Consider the following 11,125-nt stretch of genomic DNA (forward strand, 5'->3'; position numbering starts at 1 on the left):
GTCAGTATTACTGCAGTATGTCGTCAGTACTCGTGCAGTACGTCGTCAGTATTCCTGCAGTACGTCGACAGTACTCGTGCAGTACGTCGTCAGTACTCGTGCAGTACGTCGTCAGTATTCCTGCAGTACGTCGACAGTACTCGTGCAGTACGTCGTCAGTACTCGTGCAGTATGTCGTCAGTACTCGTGCAGTATGTCGTCAGTATTCCTGCAGTACGTCCACAGTACTCGTGCAGTACGTCGTCAGTATTCCTGCAGTACGTCGTCAGTATTCCTGCAGTACGTCGTCAGTATTCCTGCAGTACGTCGACAGTACTCGTGCAGTACGTCGTCAGTATTACTGCAGTATGTCGTCAGTATTCCTGCAGTATGTCGTCAGTACTCGTGCAGTATGTCGTCAGTACTCGTGCAGTATGTCGTCAGTATTCCTGCAGTACGTCCACAGTACTCGTGCAGTACGTCGTCAGTATTCCTGCAGTACGTCGTCAGTATTCCTGCAGTACGTCGACAGTACTCGTGCAGTACGTCGTCAGTATTACTGCAGTATGTCGTCAGTACCCGTGCAGTATGTCAGTGCTCATGTACTAATAAAATATTATATTATATTTTCTCTTATGCAGTACGTCTGTACTCCCACAGTATTTCTATACTCATGCCGTATGTCAGTACTCCAGTAGTATTTCAGTACACTTCAGTATGTCGTCCCTTATAAATCAGTATTTTTACTCTGACTTTGTGTGTACAGGTGTGCCTACCTGCAGTACTTTCTTTGTGTACTGTAAGAGCTGTCGGTCGATACAACCAGGAAAGCTGAGAGTTCGTTGCAGAAGCTGCAGACAAACGACGCTGACACTCAGCAGAGTGAGTTTAATTTAAAATATACATAAATAATGTGTTTTTATAGAACTTTGTATCAATAAATACATATTATATGTATTTATTATCCTCGGATAAAAGTGCTCCGCTCAGGAGCACAGGTGGGTGATGATGGTTGTGATATTGATGGTGATGAAGATGAAGGGGATGTATCTGTGTCCTCTCTCAGGGTCCGTCCTGCTGGGACGATGTCCTCCTCCCAGGTCGTGTCCATGGCTTGTGCCAATCAGACGGTTGTCACGGCAATGAAGCGGTAATAAGCCGTCAGAATTCAGTGTGTTAATGTAACGTCCATTCATCCAGTTGCATTCTGGGAGATGTAGTGTGTGTGTGTGTGTGTGTGTGTGTGTGTGTGTGTGTGTGTGTGTAGGAGTTCTACATGAAGTGTGCGTCCCATCCGACCTCAGAGGATGAGCTCTCTGTGGCCCTCGACCTCATTATAACAAACAGTAGAGACGTCCCCTGTATCGCCTGCTGCGACATCACGTAACACACACACACAATTAGCTCACATTAACACAATATACACACACTGTATTTACATAGTATGTACTGTAACACACAGTATACAGACAGTAACCAACAATACACACTGTAATACAGTATCACAAAGTACATGAACACACTGTAGCACACTGTAAACACTAACAAACGGCATACACTGTAACACACAGTATACACTGTAACACTAACACACTGTAACAAACAGCATACATTGTCACACAGTATACACTGCAACAAACCTATACACACACTGACATCCTGTTACACAGTAACAAACCGTAGACTCTGTAACACACTGTTTAACCACACAAACACACTGTAACACACACTATACACTAACGCACTGTAACAAACAGAATACAATGTAACACACTGTTACAGACAGTATGTAAACATTGTAACACACTGTAACAAACAGTATACACTGTAACAGAGTATACACACTAATGCACTGTTGCACACAGTATACCCTGTAACACACAGTATGTAAACATTGTAACACTGTAACACACAGTATGTACACACTGTAACAAACAGTATACACTTCAACACACGTTATGTAAACATTGTAACACACAGTATGTACACACTGTTACACACAGTATACACTTCAACACACGTTATGTAAACATTGTAACACACAGTATGTACACACTGTAACAAACAGTATACACTTCAACACACGTTATGTAAACATTGTAACACACAGTATGTACACACTGTTACAAACAGTATACACTTCAACACACGTTATGTAAACATTGTAACACACAGTATGTACACACTGTTACAAACAGTATACACTTCAACACACGTTATGTAAACATTGTAACACACAGTATGTACACACTGTTGCACACAGTATACCCTGTAACACACAGTATGTAAACATTGTAACACTGTAACACACAGTATGTACACACTGTAACAAACAGTATACACTTCAACACACGTTATGTAAACATTGTAACACACAGTATGTACACACTGTTACACACAGTATACACTGTAACACACTGTATACACACACACACACTGTAACACACACATTGCGATCTTTATTTTCTGCTGTCATAATAGCATTGTCTCTCTCCCTGTCTCTCTCTCTTTCTCTTTCTCTCTTCCTCGCTCCCTGTCTCTCTCTCCCCGTCTGTCACTCAGGGACGTGGTCCTGGTCTTCCAGTGTTCAGAGCGTCATGTGATCTGTCTCGACTGTTTCCATCGCTATTGTCAGACTCGTCTCAGTGAGAGACAGTTTGTTTCTCATCCTGTGATTGGATACTCGCTGCCATGTGCTGGTGCGACTCCAATGTGTCATCAATACAAACCATTAGATTTTTGTGAATATGATCTCATAATAAGCTGTGCTGTTTGTGTGTCCAGCCGGCTGCATCGACTCTCTCATTAAAGAGTTGCATCATTTCCGGATTTTGGGAGAGGATCAGGTGAGTGTTTGTTCCTCCTCTTTCTCCTCCACCATTGTGGCCAGTGTGGCCATTGTAACCGGTGTGACCATTTCATTTGGCATTAACTTTCTTTTGGGGACATCCGGGGATGGAATCATGCTTTGGGAGGGGTTAATTGTTCGTGATGCGTGTTCGTTTTGTGTGTTGCAGCGTATGACGCATTGATTTTAATTTTATTATAACATTTGGTGCTCGCAATTGACTGTTTGGTTTCTTTTATGATTATTTCACATTTGCCGTTCATGGTGGTTTTCCATCATATTAAGCAGGGACACAACACTCACTATCAGATCCGCCCATTCCCTTAAAATAGCGTTGTACTTTTCCCCTTAGGTTTTATTTGGAGGGAGAATTGTTACACTTTATCACATTATTCATCTTCAGAGCAAAAAGCAGAGCATTGTTTGAGGTTCAGACCGTTCCATCTGTAACCCATGATGTAACTTGTTTCTCAGTATGGGCGGTACCAGCAGTACGGGGCGGAGGAGTGCCTACTAATGAACGGAGGACTGATGTGTCCGTCACCTGGCTGCGGGGCGGGGCTTATCCCACCTGACGGCACCAGCAGGGTGCAGTGTGAAAGACAGCTGGGCTGTGGCTTCGTCTTCTGCAAATACTGCAGAGAGGCATACCATGAGGGGGCGTGTCTCACTGAACGGGCCCCGCCCACAGCTGAAGCGTCTCAGGTGAGCTGACCAATCAGATAGGACTATAAATACTTTCATTGTCTCCATCAGAAATTTTGTTCTGGATACTGTTCTGCATTTCGACAGAAGACAACAAAACATCCACGTACTACATTACAATATAACCTCTGTCCTATGTTATAATCCCTGTGTCCTACATTACATTATAACCTATGTTCTACAGTACAGTACTTATTAGACCTTTATTTAACCAGGTAAAATCAATTGAGAAACAATTCTCATTTTCAATGATGACCTGGCTAAGAGGCAGTAGCACAGTCCAGACAACACATATACAATACAGCACAGATACAATACAGTATGACAAACACATGAGAAATTGGCTAAAAACAATATAGGTAAATTAATAAACACTATGTACAAAAAAAAAAGGCGGATTACTGGATGTTCTTTGTAAAAATGGAAGAGAGAGAGAAGTGATGGCTGGTCAGCAAGTACAGTAGTCAACTATGTTGCAGCTTTTGTTTGAACATGTTGAGAGAGGTGAGAGCTGTTAGTTTGAGCGAGTTTTGTAGTTAGTTCCAGTCACTTGCAGCGTCAAAATGAAAGTCGTTACGACCAAACGCAGTACAGACTTTTGGAATGATGAGCCTAATGAAGTCACTGGATCTTAAACGGCGATTGCTGTCAGAAATGTGCAGAAGATGTGAGAGGTAGCGAGGGGTCATTCCCAAAATGGGTTTGTAGACTACAAGCAGCCAGTGTTGTAGCCGCCTGGTATGAAGGGAGGGCCAATCCACCAATCTGTAAAGGTCACAGTGGAGGGTGGTGAAGGGTGCACATGTGGCAACACGGATTGCTGAGTGGGGGAGTGGGTCCAGTTTTCTGAGGGTGGTCTTTGATGCCATTTTATAAATGATATCGCCGTAGTCAAATAGAGGAAGGATGGTCATTTTCACAAGGGTGAATTTGGTAAAGTGTGTGAAGAAAGCCTTGTTTCGATACAGGAAACCCAGTCTAGCTTTGACTTTAGCCAGAAGGTTATTGATGTGTATGTTAAATGAGAGAGATGAGTTCAACCAGAAGCCAAGGTATTTGTAGGAGGTGACAAACTCCAGCTCTGAGCCATCAGCACTAGATATTGGGAGGGCTGGGGATGATGAGGTTTTTCTGGTCAAACAGCATACATTTGGTCTTTTTGGAGTTGAGGAGCAGGTGGAGGTTGTTGAAAGACTGTTGGATGGAGGTGAGGCTTTGTTGAAGAGTGGACACAGCAGAGTGGAGTGAAGGACCAGCTGAATATATGATGGTGTCATACGTGGTGTCATCAGCATACAGATGAATCCTGGAATTAGGGGTAAAAGTACAACCCCCTGTGTCCTACATTACATTATAACCTCTCCTCCTCTCACTCTTTTCCTCAGGGATTTATGGTGGAGGATGAGGCGTCTCTCAGAGGGAGGTGGGATCGAGCCTCTTTGCTTCTCCTGCAGGAGTCGACTAAACGCTGTCCTCAGTGTTCAGTTCCTGTTGAGCGAGACGGTAACCGTTTACACTTAATGGTCTTCAGTGATGTGTTTCTATCTTTTAATGTTACCATAATGTTTATCTTCCTTCAATATAAACTCTTCTCACAGATAACAACAGTATGAATGTAGAGAACAGCGTTTAGTTGGAACATCTACTGAACTAAAGAACATCTGTTAGTAAAGACACGTTCTACATTCAGACATGTAGAGAACAGTGTTTAGTTGGAACATCTACTGAACTAAAGAACATCTGTTAGTAAAGACACATTCTACATTTAGTACTGTAAGTACTATGTAGAAGGACTAATTACTGTATGAAGTAGTGTCTCACTGTTGTCTCCCTCTGTAGGCGGCTGCATGCACATGCAGTGTCCTCTGTGCCGAGCCGATTGGTGCTGGCTCTGTGGCGTCTCCTGGAACAGAGACTGTATGGGGAACCACTGGTTCGGATAGAACAAACTATGGGGAACCACTGGTTCCAATAGAACGCTTCCTCTTCAAAGACATTCGGGCAACTGGGAATCAAACCACCAACATCTCTTGTCTTCTCTCCAGATGTTTTAGTTGTATAAAGTCTTATATAACGTGTCTAAAGCATCAATGATCATATCAGAAATATACTAGACTATATCAGACTTGAAAGGTTTAAGATTAACATGTTTCCTGTTCATTCTCCGTCTGTCTAATTAAAAATATCTATTTATTCCAATATATATTTATGTGTGTCAGATTGCTTTTTGGGGTTAAAGGTTTGGATCCAAAGTTGAAATTGAACTTCATTTATTTGTAAAAGATCAAACTAAAGAAACAGACATTAAGCAAACAGCATGCTGGGATCTTTTCTTCTATATGGATTATTAATTAATTAATTAACCCTTATTAACTTTCAGTTTCATGTTTTTATGAATACGTCCTCAGAACTACTCAAGGACTCACTTAAAGGACAAAAGGATGCACAGGTGTACTTCTAACACAGCGTTTAGTTGTCTGATAAATAAAACAGGTCAGTAAACTGCCCTCTAGTGAATCATTAGTGAAGATTCCCCATACTTAAAGGGTCTTTAAGAGTCAGCTTTAGCGTCAGTGGATACTCGTTGTACGAAGACTCGGAGGATAAAGACATGGGAGTCTTTGGTTAGAGTCTTCGGGGGTGGCTGAGTATAAAACTGCTCTGAGTATGTGTTTACGGATGGACAATGCAGTCCAACCAACCCTAGCATACAGGGAGCAATGGAGCCTTAAGATTGGTTATGAACCTCAATGCTCCATGGTAGACTGTATCTAAGGAGTATATATATATATATATATATATATATATATATATATATGCATATATAAAACATCACCATAATCCATCACAGACATAAAAGTAGCAGCAACAAGTCTCTTTAGCATCAAAAGAAAAGTAAGACTTATTTCTGAAATGGAAACCCAGCCTCAGCTTCAACTTCTTCACAAGTTGCTGAATGTGAGGTTTAAAAGAGAGAGAATCATCAATTAAGAATCCCAAGTCTTTATATGACGATACAGACTCAATCACATTGCCCTGAAATGTAATTATAGCTGGAAGGTTCAGTGGTTTTTTCTTTGAGTTTGTAAACATCATCAGCTTTGTTTTGTCAGGATTCAAAATTAATTTCAACTCATAAAAAGTCTGTTGAACTGTATCAAAGCTTTTTGCAACTGAAAGAGAGCCTGATGCTGTGTAGGAGCAGAGCAGTAAATAACAGTATCATCTGCATAAAAGTGAAAATTTGCATTAGGCACACTTTGACCGATACTGTTTATATAAATTGTGAATAAAAGTGGTCCCAGGACCGAACCCTGGGGCACACCCTTTATTACATTAAGAGAGCTAGAGGTGATGCCTTCAGCCTGGACACACTGTGATCTGTTTGATAAATAATTTTCAAACCAACAGATAGTTTGTTCTGACAGTCCAATTGTAAGAAGTCTATACTTCATTATTCCATGATCGACAGTGTCAAAAGCCTTGGACAAGTCAATAAAAAGGGCTGCACAGTGGTGCTTGTTGTCCAAGTATTCAATTTAATTGTTTACTGCCTCCTCCTATGAATCGCCACCTTAACGTGGTGGAGGAGTTTGAGTGGCTCAGTGATCCTGGGAGCTATGTTGTCCGGGGCATCAGCCCCTGGTAGGGTCTCCCAAGGCAAACAGGTCTCGGGGGAGAGCCCAGACTAAGAGCCGTTCAATAAACCCTGATGATAAGCAACCCACGGACTGAAGCTACCTTGCCCGGACAAGGGAAACCGGGGCACCCACCCGGAGCCAGACCCAGGAGGGGAGCTCGTCGGCGAGCGTCTGGTGGCCGGGCTTTCGCCCATGGGGCCCGGTCGGGCTCAGCCCGAAAAAACATCATGGAGCAGCAGTCACCCTGTGGACCCACCACCCACAGGGAGAATTATCGGGGTCGGGTGCTATGTAGACCGGGCGGCGAGCCAGGCGAGAGACCTGGGCGGGCCGATCGCTGGCGGCATAGACTAGCTCTAGGGACGTGGAACGTCACCTCACTAGCGGGGAAAGAGCCGGAGCTGGTGCAGGAGGTGGAGCGGTACCAGCTAGATATAGTTGGGCTCACCTCCACGCACAGCATGGGCTCTGGAACCAAGCTCCTGGAGAAGGGTTGGACTTTGTCCTTTTCTGGAGTTGCCCAGGGTGAGAGGCGCCGGGCGGGAGTGGGGATACTCACGAGCCCCCGGCTGAGCGCCGCTGTGTTGGAGTTTTCCCCGGGGAACGAGAGGGTCGCCTCCCTGCGCCTACGGGTTGCGGGGAGTAAGGCTCTGACTGTTGTTTGTGCTTATGCACCGAACAGCATTTCGGAGTATCCGGCCTTCTTGGAGTCGGTGGGAGGGGTCCTGGAAAGGGCGCCGCCTGCCGACTCCATAGTTCTCCTGGGAGACTTCAACGCTCACGTGGGCAATGACAGAGAAACCTGGCGGGGCGTGATTGGGAGGAACGGCTTGCCCGATCTGAACCCGAATGGTGTTTTGTTGTTGGACTTCTGTGCTAGCCACAGTTTGTCCATAACGAACACCATGTTCGAATATAAGGTGGCTCATAAGTGTACCTGGTACCAGAACACCTTAGGCCGGAGATCAATGATCGACTTTGTAATCGTATCATCTGATCCGCGGCCGTATGTCTTGGACACTCGGGTGAAGAGAGGAGCAGAGCTGTCAACTGATCACCACCTGGTGGTGAGTTGGATCAGATGGCGAGGGACTCGGCTAGAGAGACCTGGCAAGCCCAAACGTGTAGTGAGGGTGAACTGGGAACGTCTGGCAGAGGATCCTGTCCGGGAGGTCTTCAACTCCTACCTCCGGAAGAACTTCTCACAAATCCCGAGGGAGGCTGGGGACATGGAATCCGAGTGGACCTTGTTCAAAGCCTCTATTGTGGACGCGGCTGCTCGGGGCTGTGGCCGGAAGGTGCCACAAGGGCTGCAGCGGCGATGATCGCGGAGGCTAAAACTCGGGCATGGGAGGAGTTCGGGGAGGCCATGGAGAAGGACTTTCGGTTGGCCTCAAGGAAGTTCTGGCAAACCATCCAACGGCTCAGGAAGGGAAAGCAGGGTCTACCCCAGGCTGTTCTCAGCAGGGGGGGGGGGGAACTGCTGACCCGAACTGGGGACATCGTCGGGCGGTGGAAAGAGCACTTTGAGGACCTCCTAAACCCGGCCAACATGTCCCCCGGAGAGGGGGCAGCGCCGGCAGACTTTGGGGTGGTTTCACCCATATCCCTGGCAGAGGTCGCTAAGGTAGTCAAAAAGCTCCTTGGTGGCAAGGCGCCAGGGGTGGATGAGATCCGCCCTGAGATGCTGAAAGCGCTGGACATTGTTGGGCTGTCTTGGTTGACACGCCTTTTCAGTGTCGCATGGGGGTCGGGAACAGTGCCCATGGACTGGCAGACCGGGGTGGTAATTCCCATCTTCAAGAAGGGGGACCGGAGAGTGTGCTCAAACTATCGTGGTATCCCACTGCTCAGCCTCCCGGGAAAAGCTTATGCCAGGGTGCTGGAGAGGAGGCTCCGACCGCTTGTCGAACCTCGGATTCAAGACAAACAGTGCGGATTCCGTCCTGGTCGTGGAACAGTGGACCAGCTCTTTACCCTCGCAAGATTACTGGAGGGGTCCTGGGAGTTTGCCCAAACAGTTTACATGTGCTTTGTAGACCTGGAGAAGGCTTTCGACCGGGTCCCTCGGGGGGTTTTGTGGGGGGTGCTGCGGGAGTATGGGGTGCCGGACCCGTTGGCACGGACCATCCGGTCTCTGTACGCCTGCAGTAGGAGCTGTGTTCGTCTCCTCGGTAGTAAGTCAGACACGTTCCCGGTGGGTGTTGGCCTCCGCCAGGGCTGCCCTTTATCACCGGTCCTGTTCGTGACCTTCATGGACAGGATATCTAGGCGCAGCCAGGGGGCGGAGAGGATCCGGTTCGGGAGTCTCGGGATTGCCTCTCTGCTGTTTGCGGATGATGTGGTCCTGTTTGCCTCCTCGGACCGTGACCTCCAGCATTCACTGGGGCGTTTTGCAGCCGAGTGCGAAGCGGCAGGGATGAGAGTTAGCACCTCCAAATCTGAGGCCATGGTGCTCTGCCGGAAACCGGCGGATTGGTCCCTCCAGGTGGGGGCAAACTGCCTACCCCAAGCGAAGGAGTTCAAGTATCTCGGGGTCTTGTTCACGAGTGAGGGTAAGGTGGAGCGGGAGATCGACAGGCGGATTGGTGCGGCTGCAGCAGTAAAACAGGCGCTGTACCGGTCCGTCTTGGTGAAGAGGGAGCTGAGCCGGAAGACAAAGCTCTCCATTTACTGGTCGGTCTACGTTCCAACCCTCACCTATGGTCACAAACTCTGGGTCGTGACCGAAAGAGCGAGATCTCGGATACAAGCGGCCGAAATGAGCTTCCTCCGTAGGGTGGCCGGGCTCAGCCTTAGAGATAGGGTAAGGAGCTCGGACATCAGGGGGGAGCTCGGAGTCGAGTCGCTGCTCCTTCGTGTCGAAAGGAGTCAGCTGAGGTGGTTCGGGCATCTAGTCAGGATGCCTCCTGGACGCCTCCCATTAGAGGTTTTCCGGGCACGTCCAACTGGTAGGAGGCCCCGGGGAAGACCGAGGACACGCTGGAGGGATTATATCTCCCGTCACAGGGCGCCTCTGGAACTGGCAGTCAGCTAACCGCAAGGCATTGCTTGATAGCAAAACCATTTCTGGTTTTGCTATCAAGCAATCGTTGGACTTTCTGGATCTCACTGAGACTTGGATCACACCAGACAACACATCTACCCCTACTGCCCTCTCCTCTCCTTCTCCTTCAGCCACACATCCAGACCCTCTGGTCGGGGTGGTGGCACAGGTCTACTCATCTCCCACAAATGGTGTTTTTCTCTCTACCCGCTTCCATTGTTTACCCCACTGTCTTTTGAGTTTCATGCTGTGATGGTTACTCATCCGGTTGCTCGTCCTACCATAGCTATGCTGATGACACCCAATTGATCCTCTTGTTTCCCCAATCTCAAACACAGGTAGCAGCACGAATCTCTGCCTGTCTGACTGACATCTCTCAGTGGATGTCTGCACACCACCTGAAAATCAACCCTGACAAGACTGAACTACTTCTCCTTCCAGGTAAAGGCTCTCCCACCCACGACCTGACTATTACCTTCAACAACTCAGTGTTAGCCCCGCCCCCGACTGCCAGGAACCTCGGTGTGACACAGTCAACTCTCCCTGACTGCCAACATTACCACAACAACGCTCCTGTAGGTACATGCTGCACAACATCAGGAAAATACGACCCCTTCTCACTCGGAAGGCGGCACAGGTTCTGGTCCAGGTTCTGGTCATTTCACGCCTAGACTACTGTAACTCACTCCTGGCAGGTCTACCTGCTAAGGCCATCTGACTTTTACAGCTCACCCAGAATGCAGCAGCTCGACTGGTCTTCAACCTCCTAAATTTATTTTTGTTGGCTTTCTTGAAGAAATGTTACTTTCTTGATTCTTGTTGTTCCAAGTTTGTTCTCATGGTTGAATGCACTTATTGTAATTCACTTTGGATAAACGTCTCAGCTATATGACATGTAATGTAATG

General features: G+C 47.0%; 1 protein-coding gene across 2 annotated transcripts; it reads left to right on the plus strand.

Annotated features, from left to right (window-relative positions):
• Positions 1 to 681: 681 nt before the first annotated feature.
• On the plus strand, positions 682 to 5,737 carry LOC117744402 (E3 ubiquitin-protein ligase parkin-like). 2 transcript variants are annotated; one of them, XM_034552644.1, is made up of 8 exons: positions 682 to 861; positions 1,046 to 1,129; positions 1,247 to 1,362; positions 2,542 to 2,678; positions 2,764 to 2,825; positions 3,302 to 3,532; positions 4,918 to 5,035; positions 5,372 to 5,737. In XM_034552644.1, the coding sequence occupies exons 1-8, from the start codon at positions 697 to 699 to the stop codon at positions 5,473 to 5,475; spliced, it is 1,017 nt and encodes a 338-aa protein (XP_034408535.1). In that variant the 5' UTR covers positions 682 to 696; the 3' UTR covers positions 5,476 to 5,737. The 2 variants fall into 2 exon arrangements, with proteins under 2 accessions (XP_034408535.1, XP_034408536.1); XM_034552645.1 differs by lacking the exon at positions 1,247 to 1,362 and having other exon boundaries at positions 744 to 861.
• The last annotated feature ends 5,388 nt before the right edge of the window (positions 5,738 to 11,125 follow it).

This window comes from Cyclopterus lumpus, chromosome 15 (assembly GCF_009769545.1).
Source record: "Cyclopterus lumpus isolate fCycLum1 chromosome 15, fCycLum1.pri, whole genome shotgun sequence".
NCBI lineage: Eukaryota > Metazoa > Chordata > Actinopteri > Perciformes > Cyclopteridae > Cyclopterus > Cyclopterus lumpus.